The 17,211-nt window shown below is 37.8% G+C and overlaps 1 protein-coding gene across 8 annotated transcripts in view; it reads right to left on the reverse strand.

Annotated features, from left to right (window-relative positions):
- Nucleotides 1-17,211, reverse strand: part of SFXN1 (sideroflexin 1) — a 30,522-nt gene that overhangs the window by 10,996 nt on the left and 2,315 nt on the right. For 5 of the 8 annotated variants that reach the window (XM_064521011.1, XM_064521009.1, XM_064521012.1 and 2 more), the window contains 4 exons: nucleotides 5,182-5,354; nucleotides 4,346-4,516; nucleotides 1,750-1,848; nucleotides 551-626 (listed from right to left, as the gene is read on the reverse strand). In XM_064521011.1, coding sequence (XP_064377081.1) covers nucleotides 551-626; nucleotides 1,750-1,848; nucleotides 4,346-4,516; nucleotides 5,182-5,345 — 510 coding nt within the window. In that variant the 5' untranslated portion in view covers nucleotides 5,346-5,354. Of the gene's footprint in view, nucleotides 1-550; nucleotides 627-1,749; nucleotides 1,849-4,345; nucleotides 4,517-5,181; nucleotides 5,355-9,583; nucleotides 9,626-17,211 lie in introns of those variants that run through there. The other 3 variants (XR_010391745.1, XM_064521008.1, XM_064521014.1) reach the window with 1 other exon arrangement.

Raw genomic sequence — 17,211 nt, forward strand, 5'->3', positions numbered from 1 at the left:
AGGGGTGCAAAATAGACTTTTGTTATTTTCTGTGAAGAATCTTTTATTTATCATGCTGTGCATTTGTTTAAAAGATTCAAATTTTCTACATGAAATCAGTTCAAGAGAGGCACATCCTGACAAGCTCTTCAGCTAGTCTAGAGTCAGCTTCCATGTTTGCTGAAGTGATACTGCACTTTTAAAAACACACCTATACCGTTTATGGTCATATTCAGCTAATGGCACACATCTTTGTAACTACACATTCCCATACTCCAGTTACCTTTCAAACGCTATTAAATACTTTGACACGTAACAAAGAAACCACAAAACGGGCACTTTCACTGGATATAGTTTGTGTTAACAAAACAGCAATGATAGGCCATTTAAAATGTATTGAAGGCATCCATACAGGGGAAAATAAAGCTGGGATCTAAAGAAGGGAGCTGCCAAAGGCTATTACTGGGAGCTGTGCACAGCATGACACAGATATGCTGGAGGAGAAACGAGCCATTAACATTTTATAGAACGGCAAAGTCTAATTAAGAATGGGAAAAAATATCAGTGGTACCTTTGTTAGTGCATTAAGTCCTAAAGCTGTTGCAACAGCACCTGTGGTAGCAGAAACATAGGCTGTTCCCAGCTGGCTAAAACAAAAATAAAAATCTTTGTACATACACAACAATTATATTTATGTCACTTTCTAAAATAATCATGTTTTTTATACGTAGTTAAAAAAAATCCCAAGAGTTAAAGAATAAACCTTCCTGCGATACTGCAAGAGGATGTGGATGGAACATAAGTAAGGCTGTACCTATGCAAATGGGACACTAAGTTAAACACTTTTCTCTCACTACCAGTAAAAATAACATGCAAAAAATATTTTAACATTCAGTTAAGTTCTACTCTGCATTGCTACCTATTCAGCATTTTTTCATGTGTTCCAGGCACGACCTTGAAGGATTTAATTCTATACTGTATTTAATTTGCTAATTAATTAAACTTATGCAACCATTTTAAATTTCTAAGGCCATATCCACAATGATAATTAAAATCAACTGTACCAAAACCTATACATGCAGATTAGCTACGCTGTAAACTCCTAAATTCAACCCAATTTGCCCTAGAGCATACTTTACATGCTTCTCAGCTAGCAGGTGTCTGTATACCCTCTAATCCACTGCTTTCTTCAGCATGTCAGCAAGTAAGCCAGTCTCAAAAACTGGAAGTTAAGCTGCAGTTCCAGTCTCCTATTCATTCTTTTTAGCATTCTGCACCTATTTTATCTCTTTCTTCATCTTCAGGTAGAGACAAGTAGTGTGCAGACCAATTCTCTGAAGGTTCCGGTCTGCAAATAAGCACACAGTGTACTATGTGCTGTATTGCAGGACACAGACAGGAGAAGGTGATAAAGAAGGACACCTGAAGGCCCACACAAAATACCAATTTAGAAATACTCTGGTATAACAGCAAACTGATACAGCATTTTCAAGTGGTTGATTGATCAGCACAACACAGATTCCTATTAAATCCTATGTTGTTGTTTAAATGCTTATGATCATGGTGCTTAGGCTCATCTTTAAAGGAGGAAATGGAGATTCCACCTCCATCATTCTCCAGACTTCTATTCTAAACATATCAAGTTGGTATTAAACACAGATTACCAAACTTATCCGTCTATCACCTCAAACTTTAAAGCCCAATCCTGTTCAAATACATTGGAGAGCTAGTTATAAAAACATCAGAACTATCTGGTTTAGTGTCTCTGACCTGACAGTAATTGGGGCATCACCACTCCTGTTCGTGTAATTTACTATAGCGTTGAAGGACTGGTTAATCCACTGCCAGAAAACCACCGCCGGGGTCGTTCTTAAAATGAGAAACAATTATTACTTTCAAAAACACAATTGAATCAACAAAAGAGAAAAATGACAGCAAATCAAGAAAAATCAGTGCAAACAACAATCAGGCAGAGGCTCTTGTTTATCTGAACAAAACAATTCAGCCAATCAGATGCTGAATTACTAATGAAAGTACAAACTACTCTTAAAAAGAGATTTTAAAAGTATAAATAAGCAGCAAGGTTCACTTGGAACAAAGGTTTGTTGTAACAACTAAAGCATTATTTCAAACTTCTCTCTATGCAAAACACACAGGGAAAAATGAAACTCTCTTCTACCTAGGATACTTTGGTAAGGTTATTTATAATCTGGTAGTTCTTTTTGGAAGTTCCATAAGTGACCGATAAGTGGATTTTAAGAGACAGGGTTTACTTTCTCAAACAGCCTTCAAAAGGCTAGCGACACCACTGTTTTAATAAATCCCCATGACATTAAAATATTCAGTCACACTGTAGAATCAAAGAAAAAGACACTTAGCCCAAAACGAAAAACGATTTTGGCAAAAATTTCTGCATGATTAAGAAGTACAGGTACAACACAGAAACAAATCTGGTTCTGTACAGCATTAATGATGGATCAAAATGACAAGTCATCAAAAAGTAAAAGCTCCAAGGAGTCCTCATAAATTATGTCACTGCCAGTATGAAGATGCTTTAGGACACAAAGGTACGAGCTAGTGAGCGTGGCTGGGGGGCAGTGAAAAAAGCACATTCCGTACAATTCTCAGAGTCCCCATTTGACAAGCTAATGTGGTCCCTGTTAAACTGTGGATATAAACATTTTAGAAATGGTTATGTTGATAAATAACAAAAACATAAGTCAATTTTTTAACAATGTAGGCAGCAATCTTATAGAGGGATGAATGCTTTTGTTCTCAAATTAGTAGCACATCTGAACAATGGGATAAATTTATGAGAAAGAAATCCATTAATGGCCATTAAATACAAACATAGCACCTCTGGATCAGGAAATTCCTGATCCATAAGCAGTTGGAGTCTGGGAGACTATACCAGGGGTTAGGTGTTTCTTTGTGGTCTAGGACCACAAACTCTGCACCCAGTAGGAGGAAACACTCAAGTTTCTGCTCCACTAGAATTTCAATCAGGGGAACCAGGCTACCAAAAATAACGATTTTGATTCTGAAATGGGAAGATATGTTATTTCTTGAAATTTCAAAAAATTAAAGATTCAGAAGATTTGAAAGTGTCTTCTTATCCCTTCTGTTTTCCAGCATCTGAATGAGATGTGAAAGCTACAGTGACAAACTAGCTGGATTTTCTCTGTCACTGCTGCTCTTCTTCCTTTCTTCTTGTGCATGAGCAATTCTTCCCGACTCACCTTTCCGTTTCCAGTGCTACTGCAACATAGAGGATGTTAGGCCCCCCATGATAAAGTTCGGACATGACTCACACTACTTTACTGCACACCTAAGAACTCTTCTAGGCATAATGAGGAATTTGCTTTTTCCACTAGCCAGCAATAACCAAGACACACTGACATGCAGTAAGATGGAGACTACACTGCACCATCCAAGGACTTCTGCACAACTCCATTTGCACTGCTGAGGGTTTGATCCAAAGAAACCAATGTCTTCCAGACTAATCAGCAATCCATTTTTGAGCGATTCTACCAACAATGCAGAGAAAATGTATATACCTTCTATAACTATTAGCAATAATAACAAAACACATAAAAATAAGAATAACCTGTCAACAGACAGCAATGTTTGTGAGCAGTTGCACTGATGGCTTTATTTGTATTCTTGACAATGCCAGCGCTTTTTAAACACACACAAACACATGCATACACAAGTGCCTTTCAAAATTGCTGTGCCTTTCTGGAGTGTAAATCAAGACATTTTAAACATTCCATCATCAAAAGTTATTTGGTATTTCTCCTGAACCTTCCCCTAGTTCTTGCTAATAAAGTATTATTTCACAGAAACAACATAAAGCCTATTAACAGAAGACATTGGCTTCTGTTAGGGACTTCACTGTACTGGTGAATCGAGGACTTTTGAGGAAATGGAAGGGTCTGACAAGTGCCGGAGGAACCCAACGACTGCTAGACTGAAGCATATTTAATACTTACTTGGCAGACAGAACATCCTACATGCCAGATCTCTAAGCTTAGAATTACCAGGTATCTCTTCCTTTTTGTCCTCCACACAGTTCTCCCACAAGGATGGGATTTGGGACCACTCGGCTTTCTCGGTTCAGTGAGGAAAAGTGGGATATTTGGTGAAGGATTACAAGGGGCCAAGGGCTTATCTCACAGCTACTTCTAGAGGAAACCACTAATCAGTATGGGTGTGAGGGTGTGCAGAGAGAAAAGAGAACAGGAGACAAAATTTTACATTTTCAAATATTTATAATATATCTAAAATGTTCTGTTGACAGCAACATTGATATTCACTCATCTAATTTGTAAGCAAATGTTTGGTGTGTAATATTGCCAATACTCACCTATAAAAGGTCATCATACAACCTGTGATAGTCATGTTCATTGGTACCTGAGCTGACATTCGGCCAATCAAGATCATCTTTTCACCAGTGTCTGGATGAAAAGCTGAATCATAGATATATTTTGCTCTCCACAATTCATCTTCTGTCAAGCCAGGTGCCACGATACCTTGTCTTGGGACAAGTTAAAAAACAAAACAATACAACAGCAAAAAGCACAACTGTTATAAAATGCTGCAACTTCCAATGCAAAACATGGCATCAGAGGATTTGGGGATGTTCATGCTAAATTAACCTAGCCTTCTGGGTAGCTTCTAGATCCTTAGCTTTTGAATGGACGGTTGAAATAAAAATAATCAAAACTCCTAGCAGTGATTATGTTAGCTGAGTTGATACATCCAACACCAGATTTCTGTTCACTCAGAACTGTATGAGAACTGTAGAGCTAAAATCTTCGCAAAGACATTAGCATTAAACTTTGAAAATTTACGTTGCAAGTATTTAAGAAACTACTTGCCCCAAACAGAAAAACATGTCAGAGTTTTCAACTCTGCTGTCATATTAATTATTCTCAAAATCAGATACTTCTTCCACATTTCAGAATACTTAATAGTATCCTTATAGTATAATAGTATTATTATAGTAAGAGTAGATGTTCTCAGATGACATAACTTCTCCATTCATTAGAGAGTATGCTAGTGTTTCTAGTTAGGTAATAAGAAAAAACAGTGGTGCAATGAATACAGTGGCTTAAATATTTCCTTTCAAATATATAACCACCTACTTATCACTAACATAGACTTTTTCGGGCCAGCAGTAACAATGATCAATTAACATACCTGTAATCATGAACAATCCTTCTTGCATTTTCTAGCTGGGCATCAGATAACAAAATATTCCGGGGATCTGTTACGGTAAAGAAGTGACTGGCTCGTCCAATGAAAGTGCTTTGATCCCATCGGGGCTCCTTAATATTAATATTTAATGGTATATCTGCTGACATCTTCAAAAACTGTGAAGGAAACATGAAAATTTGCATTTTGGAATTCCTCTCATTTCATAACATACCTGTAAGCTTTTAGACTCTACACCTACAAGATGAAAAGTGGTTATCCTCACAGTAAAATGCCAGAGGTGCACAAACGCCGAACATCTTGCAGAACTGAGCTTTAAATGAGCAAGTATATATCCAGAAAGCAGATGATGTCAGACATTGTTTTAATGAGGTTGCTATTCATAAGTAACAAGTGAGAACTTGCTCAGATATCTACAAAATATTTATTTCCATGCTTGTTTCTCTAAAAATTCATATATTGCATGTTTTTAAGAGCACAAGCATCTGAGGATGAGGTAGGTGCAAAGAAAGTATAGGATTTTATTAATAAGTAGCTGTACTAAAAATGATACACTAAAGAAAAATTTGCTTTATTTGAATGACGAATTAGTGTTTGCTGAACACGTCTTAAAGGGGAGGAGAAATTAAACACTTCAAAAAATGTCTGAAGAGGTATTACAAAGTGCAGTGGCAGAAGAAATATTTAACAAAATCCAATTAAAATCTTTGGCATTGCAAAACAAGACCAAAATTAGGAACACAAACCCAACAAACTGTATTAACAAATGTTGTTTCTCTAAATCCATGTTTCAGCAAAAGGAAGATTACATAATGCAACAATTTGCAACATTATGAACATGTGATGAATTTTCCTAATGATACTTCAAAGATGCTAGAAGAATTACAATGAAGGCGGCTGAGCCAATACAGTTGTGTATTTATGGGGCTTAAAGCCCAGAACATTAAAAATTACTTCAGCATAACTAAGGTTATGTTAGCACCTAATGAAAGAAGGGCAGTCCTCTGCATAACACAAGCTGTATGTACTTTAACTTTGTTAAAACAAATTTCTGCAGCATATTCAGTAGTTGGTTAAAAATAAAAGTGCGTCTCATCTAAATAACACTTGTAATTCAAAATGCTGCAGTAAACTGGATTTATAAAAGCACAGATAAAGTGAACACAAAGCATTTTTTCTGTTTTAATGGGAAAAAATCACCATTATGAGGAAAACTAATATATGTGGTGTAAGCTGTCACTGACAAGTATTTTCATCTTAACTCAGATCCTTGGCTGGGTGGTGTTTACCTACTACTAACAAGCATCAGGTACACTCTGAAGTTATCTGAACCATTTGGGTCAATTTGATGAATATTAGATGTTGTAGAACAGAAAAAAAAATCACAAAAAGAATATAACTAAGCATCTAAAGTCTCTTCATGATAAAAAGTTGTGAACATCATGGGAGAAAAGGAGAGACCGTTCAGGAAATCTGGAGAAACTAATGCCCATCTGTCAAAGGTAATCAGTAGCTTTCTCTACTACCTCAAGTGGAAAAGCTTAGAAGTCTCTGGAGAAGCCAATTTCTATAGAAGCCAAGTCCTCTGTCTCTCTTTCTATCATAACCACCCTCAAATCAGCAGCTCTAAGAGGGGGGTGGAGTGGGAAAAGAGGAAACATGCAAGGATGACCACTAATGAACATTTAGAAGACACTGTAGATCAACATTTCTACTAAAAAAGGGAACAGTCTATTCTTGAAAGCAAGCAAATAACTATTTGAGGAAATCACATCACAGCCATACAGCTTTAACATCTGTCATAGGAACCACAAAATCAACTTTGTAAACAGTAGTTATGATGAATTAGATGAGGATTGCATAAAAATTGTTCTTTCTTGAACCACTCACCAGTCAGAAGACCTTCTAAAGTGGGAACTATGCAAGGAAAGGCTCTATCTTCCATGTGTTTACCCAGATTTAACATTTTTATGCTTATGTCATAGCATAAGCACGAGTCTTATTTAGGACTTTCATAATTCTTATTATGATTTAATTACAATGAAAAGCCAGTGGTCACATACTGTTTTATAGTACCTCATTCATATATTAGGGAAAGTACTTTTTTTTCTGATACGTCAGCTGCCAGGAAGAACTGTCAATGACATTCAGATTGCTCAAATTCTTCCCAATGCTACACATGTTCATCCCCCTCATTGAAACCAATAAAAACTGTGTACGCCTAAGCACGATTTTACTCAACACCAGACATGACTGTAAAGCTATAAAGATAACGTAGCAAGAACACAGAATAACTGCATTATAAATGAAGATAAGCAATGTTTAAAGAGGAACTGGCAAGTATATTCTGCTCAGCACTGCAGAATATTCAAGGCAAAGTCCGACACGTGATAACTAAGACAGCAAACTAACCTATTGCTAGTAGGTCAAACCCTGAGAATCTGAGGATGGATGAAAGTAAATTATAATGGTCATCCTTCAGCATGGCCATAATCACAGCATGATTAACAGCAGAATGATGAAAAGGCCATATCTGAGTTAGTATTATTAAACAAGTATGTTAAAAATGTATTAAAAGTCCTAATTTGGTATTGCTAACTCTAAAGATGTCTTCTCTTTCACACATTTACGGGTAATTATGCAAAATTTCTTCAGGTTAAATAATCAGTTTCTATTAAAAAAAAAAGACAAGGAGGTTGCTTTCATCAAATTAAAAAAGAAAACAAAACATTTATGATTCTTATATATTATTTTTATGTTTAGCCTGTATTATCTACAACACAATAATGGAGAAACAAAAACATCAAATAAGAAAGACATCTGTTTTCCAACAGCTCCGAGAACTTCCATGAACAAATAACCTATTTGATGCAACAGATCTTATTATTGAATTCTATAGAAGCTAAATCAATTTGGTTAAAAATCAAACAAAAATTGTAACCACACAGACATTCCTGTTTCCTGCTCTCTAAATTTTCCTGACGACAGAAGAAACTCAAAGCTGCATTAGTAAATGCAAAGCAGAGCTGTTTGCCTTTGCAATGCAGAGATCGGTACCATACACCTAAGCTGTATTTCTACAGAGATTGCTGAGTTCTGGAGAAGGTGGCAATCACGAGCTGACAGTGAAGGCTGCAGGGAGGTCACTGGTAGAATTGTTTTTGTTTATTCTCTATAAACTGTATTAAGAGTTTAAATGTTCAAATAATCATTTCAAGACAAGTTTAAAATTCTTACCCTCTACTACAAGGCAGCAGTGTAAACGCAAGGTCATTTCAAAGACCCCAAAGTCAGTTTAAGTTCTCACAGCTTTTATCTCAGTAATTAACCCCCCTGGATTATTTGACAAAAGCATTAAATAGTCATTCTGCGTGCTTAAGTAGACAAAGGAAAATATATCCGAGTATCCCCAGAAAACGGTACCGTTAATAACGTGATCATCTGAAATCATGAGACCAAGGTTTTCTGTAACTCTCCCTATCCAAAGCAGTGGTCTTTCTATATTAAAATATGAAATCGGAAAAAATGAAGGATGAAGTAAATCCGGTTTCCAATAATAATAATAATGATGATAATAATAAAGACCTTCTTATGACCTCCACTGACCTCATTGAGAACTGAGCTGGAGTTACCACTTTCTGTCAAGAGTTAGCAAGAACTGTTCGCTGCACTTGGCCCTGACTCCAACCTGCAACACTCAACCTCTGGGTGGAACAAAAACTCCTGCAGTATATGGTGTCATCTCCTTTTCCATCTGATGTATTTTACATGAAATCTGAGCTATTTGCTGCAATTTTTATTTTATTTCGCACAATTATTGCACACTTTCGATGTACTGCATTACGACTGAAATCTGCTGGAAGGAGTAACAGAAAAATATGCTGATTATATTTGGCGAACATTATGAATATTTGAAAATTACTCACTCCATAGCGTTTTACCTTTTAAGGAGGAACCTACTACTGCACAGAAATACCTGCCAAATATATACTTCAATAGTTACAATGGACACTGTTAAATATGTTTAATATGATTAGATCAGACCTACTGAATATATTTTCTTGCTCTTTCATGGTATCACCTTTCCATAGTGGACTTTAGTTTTTCTTTGGTAAAAGAGACCTCAAGAAAAATGTTTTTTTTCCAAGGCCTTCCTAGGCATTCAAATTTACAGTAATCAACTAAAACAAATAATCATAAAGCAAGAATTTAAGGAGCATTAGCACTGCTGCTCCAAATTACAGTAAATATAGTCCCAGTCATGCTATCTCTCATACCTTGAAGTTTCACCATCAAGTTAGGGAAGGTCCCAAATCTTTCCAGGATACTAGAAGGCTAAGAAATGTTATACAGTAGGGAAAAAATCATCATTTTCCCTTCTTCTTACCTCTGTTTTCTCCACTGCTAAGTTCATCATAGGACAGCAGTTCTTATTAACGTCTTTCATTGTATACTGAGACCAGATCCTCTGATAATGAAATGATAGATTTTACAAACTTCAAGAAAATAAGCTGCCGTAGCAACATATCACTTACTAAGCTAATTTTAAAACATGAAGATATTTGTACCATGATTATGCTTAACTGACATTAGACCAGTACCATCTACAACTACTTCATTTAGCAGCTTTCTCCAAAGACTTCTACAGGTTTCACTAGCATTTCTGCACTGTTAAGGAAAATCCTTTTTTTCAAACACAAGTAAAAGAATCAGACAATTAAATAACATAATGTGGCAAGTCAGAAACACCAGGAGAATCTAGAACTCCTGACTGCGAACCTGTGCTCCAAGTGCTGCTGAAACAGCAATACATAAGTTGTTATTTCACAAAAGTAACCATGAGAGATGGAAAGATACTGGGTAAGAAGGGGAGAATTTCTCCCTCGCTTCTAATTGAATATTTTTACCCTTTTACCCCTTACTATTTGCTATACATACTTCCCTGTTAAGAATGTTAAGAAACATTTTAAAACACCACTGTGCGGACATACCACTTTATACCTTTATACTAGTAGGATTATTTTTGCGCGACACATTTCTCACCAGGCACATTGCAGAACGAACACAGATCATGGAAATGAAAGATGACTCTGAGGACAGATTTGGAGAGCCGAGTTCTCACGCAGAGCATCTGAATAGCTGATGCTTCTTAGATTTCCTTCCCCTTTTTATTACCACACAATAAAAAAGCCCTCCAGCAAATAGTGATATATTCTGAAAGACCAGACCATCTTCTGGTCTAAAATAGTAACAGCTGCTTTTGCAAAGCAAAACCCTGCTAAAGCAGAGTGAACTCATTCCTTCAAAACTTCTTTTCCACTGGAAAAAGAAAAAATCTGCATGTCTGTGCTGATAAGTCATTCTGCGAATGCCTCCCTTTTGGTATATTATTTGTGGAAAAGTCTAAGGAGTTTCAATATTTTTAAAATTAAATGACCAGTTTCATTAGGAAAGATTAAAAACCACTTAGAATACCTTAGGCTAATCTGTTTAAAGCTGTCTAACGAACATTTAAGAAAGCAGCCCATAAATAGAAGCTCTTTTCTTTCTTTTCACTCCAGTTGGCAAGTGCTGAAAAATTGCTTCATATGTGCTACTAGGTTGTCTGTGAACTGTTTTTACTATGTATGACATTTTGGTCAACAAAAGCAAGTGCTTTAGTAATAAGGAATCTAAACAGTAAAAACCTGCCTTCACTGCAGATGATTCAATGTTCAATGCAGTATCACTTCACTTAGGTCATGCAATTTAGCCTAACCCAGCGAAGGTGAAACTACAGAAAGTGGAGGAGGTACCACTTCCAAATCCTATCTTCATCCTGCTCTGTACTTGGTCTCCTGACTTTGTGTCAGGTCTGATGTCCTTTGCACTATGCGGTGTGCTGATAAAACCTAATAGGCAAGCAGGAAACTTATGCAGTAGAAAGAAAAGAGAGGCCAGCTTGATCTCCTGGATTAGTATATTGAATTGGCTCAGCAAAGGGTCTGGGAGCACCAAAGCCAGGTAGAGGGGAGGAGTGGAAGTGCATACCTGGCAGGACAGCGGAGGAAAGATCTCTCTCTTGGTGGCAGCAAGCTCTTAGATCAGCCCAGAGACAGACACCAGCCTGGGAGCATGTCTCAGCACAGCAGAACTGTGTAAGACTGCAGTATATGTACTTACTCCTACGTTGTCTAGTTAGCTGCTAACAACTGCAAAAATGTATTCAGTGGCACAGAGGAAACCAGCATGGGCTAGCAACCTAAGAGCTGACACACTATTTCTGACTTGAACAGCTAGCCAGCACTGAACTCACAGCCTAACAATTTAATAATTATCCTTAACTGCACCAGTTAAACTGACTTGAGCATGTCTATCCTTGCTGTGAACATGCCTTCATCTTCCTGTAGGGACATACACCGCTGCACGGAGAGACTGCGCTGGTCAAACGAATGGATTAGCAGCTCATTCCTCATACTCAGAGCTGCTGCCTCCCCTGTGCCATCAGCAGGAATCAAGGTTGGTCCTGTCATGCTTCTCCAACAGGCTAACCCGTGGCTAGCTTGGGCCACCGTTTCACTAAAGTTAAAGATCTGCAGATACGGCAGGAGCCAGGCATGGGGCAAACCTTGAAGCCTAACCCTAAACCTGCAGGGAGGATGATGAACGAGAAACATGAAGCATAGACTTTAAATGCTGCAGCGTGTCACAGTCAGAGCTTGCAAATGTACATTACAGATGAGGAAAATGGGTGCAAGAGAGATGTAGCGCGCCGTAAATTGGAAAAACTTCTACTCCCCGCATATCTTCATAGTAAAACAAAGGCATGACTGTAGAAAGAGCTAACATGATCTACTTACTAGGGGTAAGAGTGGGCAAGGTGGCTTTAACACATGCTAACGGAGTAAGAACACTCCAAGGACAACACATACATACTTTTGTTGCCAGCACAAGGTGAAGTTCATGTTTCTATCCCCTTCTCACTGTCGCTACCCATGCTAGCCAGATTAAGCTAGTAGAAGCACGTCAGCACATGCTTCAATCTCCCTTTCTTCTTGTAAATCTACCCAAAAACTCTGTAGCTCTGCAGCAACAAAAAGCAAGCCAGCAGGGACATGGAAAACATATGGTAAAGGAGGCTCTTTGTCATGAGCTACAGCAAAGGGCCACGCTAGGAATCACTGACCAACATGTATGCTTAGAAATCTGCGTTTGTTTAAGAAGATATCAACGGCAAGAGAAAGCAATGACTTTAATCTTCACAAAGGTAAAACATATTACAGATGTTCCAACTCTGCATGGAATAGAAGGGGGACAGGTGTCCACCCTGGAACAGACTAGGTTTTGCACTAGAAAGGATCAAAACTTTAGGTGACATGTATTTAGGTAGACAATAAACTTTTCTTCTAAATAATTTTATTGATATGCTATATTTGACTTGCACCTTGACAATGTTAGTAGGAACAATGCTTTTCTGAATTAGTTTAAAATAAAAATCAAAGACTGTGGGCAGGGACAGGCCACCAGTGCACACAGAGAAGGAACAGATGCCATATAAGGGAGCGTAAAAAGCCCAGGCACCGAAATAATGTAATTTGGTGACACATAAAACTTGTGGTGAAACAGAAAGGTTGCTAAGTTCACTAGTCTCAGGACTCTGAACCATAAATCTGTTACAAAGGTGCCTATCTAAGAGAGCTGATGAATTTCTGTCTTGAAAATTTACAAATTTTCTAACAAAATCTTTTATTTAAAAACTAAAGTACCACCTCTAGAACTACAGGGTCTGTAAGATATTCCTCATGACTTATCTGCCCCTATTAGTAAAGAGGGCAAAAAATCCATAAAGCAGAAGCACAAACCAGGGATCTTCTTAGACAGTTTGTTTCATAACTAGAAAGTAGAAATGGCGACTGTGCACAAATATTGTTTCATTGATGTATTATCAGACAGCTATGAAGCCATCACCATAAACAGTAAGGCAGAGGTTTTTTTCTGGTAAGACTGTGAAACTGCAAGAAATTGGGAAAATACCCCCAATTTAAGTTACTGCAACAGTATTTTACCTAGCTGTCTATCACCTTAATATTCAGATACAATTTTAGAAGAATGCTGCTGCTTGCATAATCCAGTTAAACACACAATAAAAAAGTATTATAACCAAACTATTTAAGACCTGATTATTATTTTAAATAAATTACTTTGTCAAGGGTATAACTCCATTATCTTCAGTGTTACAATTTTCAATTTATATTACGTGTGTGCAGGACTTAAGTCCTCATTATCTGAACATGAACATCCATAATAGAATTGGAAGAGAAGAAAAAAGAAAAAAAAGGACATTTAGGTTAAATCAAATTACCATAAATTCATCTGAACCCTGAGCTAAGTAGAAGGTTTGCAAAGGGACTGGAAGGTAAACGCACAGATCTTATAGAACAAAAGTAAAAATATTTGCTGTGTTACGGTTCCAGTCAGCTGATAAAGGCAAACTTCCAACTATCAAACATGAACTGCCTACATTTTAGTATCTGAATTTATTGTTTTCACAGTTATTGCTAATCAGTAAGTACCAACAGAGGGGAGACTACCCCTATAATAGGACAAAACCTTGAATCAACAGCACCATAAATTATAAGGTGGAAAAGTAAGCAACAAAATTATCCAACCAGATACTGGAACAACTCTCTTCTTCAAACAGCTCCATGAACAGATGATTTGAGAAAAAACACTAATTATACAAACTTATCAGTTACTAAAACAATTCATATGGAAAGGTCACTGAAGTCACATTCACAGCCTAGGAGGATTACCACGACTGGAAAGGATAAAAGACAAAGAATGCACGATAACACAGCTGAACAGTTACACCTACCATGGAAAATACACAGTAAGAAAGGAAAAAAAAGTGCAAAACTTCACTGTTTCAAACAACACAGATTACTAAACATTCAGATTAATTAATAAAGTTTTTAATAGAACCCCCTATGCTTGCAAACCCTAAAGTAATAGTCTACACTAGTAAATTAAACCAGTAATTAAGAACAGACTATGTCCTCTGGCATGTCTATATTATCAAACTCTCTCAATCTCCAAAACAGGGTGGCTGTGCCCAAACTACCCATGGAGGACAGCAGCTAAATCCTCGGTGGCGCTCCAGAACTGCCTGGGAAAACATCAGCTGTTGTGGGCCAGAGCTGCTCCGTGCTGCGCTCCCACCATTTGTCAATAGAGGAGACGGCGTTCCCGTGCCTGGGAACATTTGCTGGTGCTGTTTAACTCACCAGCGCCAACACACAACTCCAGTTACCCATGTGCTTCACACTGTGACTATTCCTATGCGTCAAGGTGAATTTTTGGAATTGCAACAGTGATCAGTTGTCCATAAAATTTCTCGACCGCTTATGACTGCCAACCTAAAGAAATGGCCATGGCTTGCCATGTACTTGTCACCAAAAGTGTAGCTAAAACCACTAGGAAGATGTGGTTCTGCAGACAGCTGGCAATTAGGTACAATGATACACAACACAGATTACAGAGAGGAAAACACTATGCGAGATTGCACTTCCCAGGTGTTCTAAAGCATGCTCCACTGCCATCCCCTCCTCTTCCCTTCTCTCTCCCCTTCTCCCTGCTGCTGCCTCCTCCTCTCTCTCCCCCATCCTCTCCCAGCCCTAGTAATGCCAGCCCAGAAAACAAAAACAAACTAAAAAACATGGTACTGGCTTGTGTTTTGTGCTGTGCTTCACCTCCAGTGTTGCAGCACGTGCCTGGGAACCTGTGTTTTTGATTATGGACTCTTCAGAATAAGGAGGTTTTATTATACATCTGAAGTATCATGGACTAAAAATAAGGTCTTATTTTATCCAAAGGGACACTCTCAACTCTGTATTTTTAATAACCTTCTACAGCAACATTTTAAATCAATAATTCTTTTAAATCTTCTGCAGCCTGTACTTTCAATCAGAAAGACATTTTGAACTAGGCTGAAAGTCCCAATATTAAACACATTCAAGTTTGCCGTCCTTTCTCTGATCAGATGGAATCATCTGCAAGTTCATATTCTAATGTTTAACACTACCATTAACTGGGGGGGGAGGGAGGGGGAAGCTTAAAAATAAGTGAGCGGCCTCCCTTAAAAATAAATACATAAGAAACAGCACAAAGTCTAATCCACAGTTTTAGTACAAAGGCTATGTTTAGCTTTGCCACAGAATCAGCAATAGTAGAGGACTTTAAACTTTGTAAAAAGGTTAACAATACTAGCTGCAACCATCCTACAAAATGCAGATTCAGGACTTGTCAGGAATTCAACTCTCAGCTGTTCTTTTTCAAAGTTCACATTTTTAAACATCAAATAATGCCATATAACCACTTTTCAAATTGAAGCAACAGCCAAAGTGTGGCAGTGCCTTATACCAGACAGTGACATACTACTCAGTTTTCAACAACACAGATATTTGATCATTTATTTTAACATGAATAAAAAGAATGTGGTTGCAAACAAAAGATGAGGTTTTAAACAAAGTTTAAACTGTACTTGCTAATAATACTGCACTGAAAAAACTCACAAACTGGGGGCCTAGATACTGCTGCATGACTGAATAATCCAGATGGATGCATGATCAACTCCTTTGGGAAATTCTGGGCAACCCAACCTTGCGCAGTAGCGCATGATGAAGAAAAGCAGCTTCTCTGTCTTCACTGGAACCATTTATATTTTTGTATGTTATTTTCACTCTGTGTTTTAACCCAAAGCTTGAAAAAATCCATTCCACAAGTAAGAAACTCCATCAGGCATGTATCATAAATCTCTACAGAATGTAAAGTGAAATCAGGAGTAGAACAACAGGGAGATTTCTTGCTGATATAGCTGTGAATTCCATATCTGATCTAAATACACATTTTTAAAGCTGTAATCACTGTTCTGAGTCAGAAAGCATCCCTAATGTCAAAACATCCATTCCTCAGAGATGGAGATACAGAAGCCAGAATTCTCTTGAGTGGGCATCCTTTAGCAAGCATCCTTGGATTAGGTACCAGATAAGGTTAACTGCTGCTTTGCTTTCTATGCAGAATTTTCTGTTAGTTTTTGCTTTTATACAGGCTGGAGTCCAGATTATAGCCTCCTGTACCTTCCTCTACAGAAGTGGACTCTGTCAGTGAAAAAGCGTCTTTTCAACTCTCTTGCCTGCAGTTTTAGAAAGTCAGCATAAACTGAGCTGGGGAGACAGATGACACAAAAAGAAAAAAAAAGCAGATGTTGGGATAATGAACTTGGCAACACTCCACTTCTCAGTGCTCATCTTCCAAAATGAAACCCGAAACCCTGTGTTACAAAGCATAGGACACACTGGGAGTTTAAACGTACAATTCAAAACGCCCTGCATACAGGAGTTAGTAGACTAGTTAGTAAACTAGTCTACAGAAATGCTGAAAATGAAAGTTTCAGTTATATGCTAGCCTTTACCAGGACTTAGACACCTAACTCCAGGTGAAATAAAGGCACTTAGATCAGAACATGATTCCCAAAATCTTCCAGAAGTCCCTTTTTGGAAGAGGAGAGTGAAGTCACTTTTTTCTTTTAAAACCCAGTAAGAATGGAAGGTAACAGCAGTACCTCTTTCTTATCATAATCCAATAGGTTACAGAACAGTTCAAAAGTTAGAGCCATGTGCTGCTGAAAAAATGCCATGTGCAGATTCACTGGGAGAGAGAAAAGAAGGTATGACACATTTGGGCCCCCCAGATCTCCATTCTTCAAAGCAGTCCCCTAACAGCCTGATGTCCAATAGTCAATGCCCTGTTCTAGAAAGTGAGATGCAGGCTGGAAAATCTTCAGGTTGAGGAAAGTGCTGCTATAAGAAGGGGAGAGGAACACCTCTCTTCTTCTGACAGGTTTATAAACTGAAGCGACCATGGCCACTTGTCTGTTTTTGCACAGCTCAGTTCTTTTGAAGCATCTTCTATGGTGCTTTGACAGAGAAATACTTAAGAATCCTGTTAGGCCTTTTTGTTCCTTAAATAAAACATTGG

This window comes from Dromaius novaehollandiae, chromosome 15 (genome assembly GCF_036370855.1).
Source record: "Dromaius novaehollandiae isolate bDroNov1 chromosome 15, bDroNov1.hap1, whole genome shotgun sequence".
NCBI classification, from domain to species: domain Eukaryota; kingdom Metazoa; phylum Chordata; class Aves; order Casuariiformes; family Dromaiidae; genus Dromaius; species Dromaius novaehollandiae.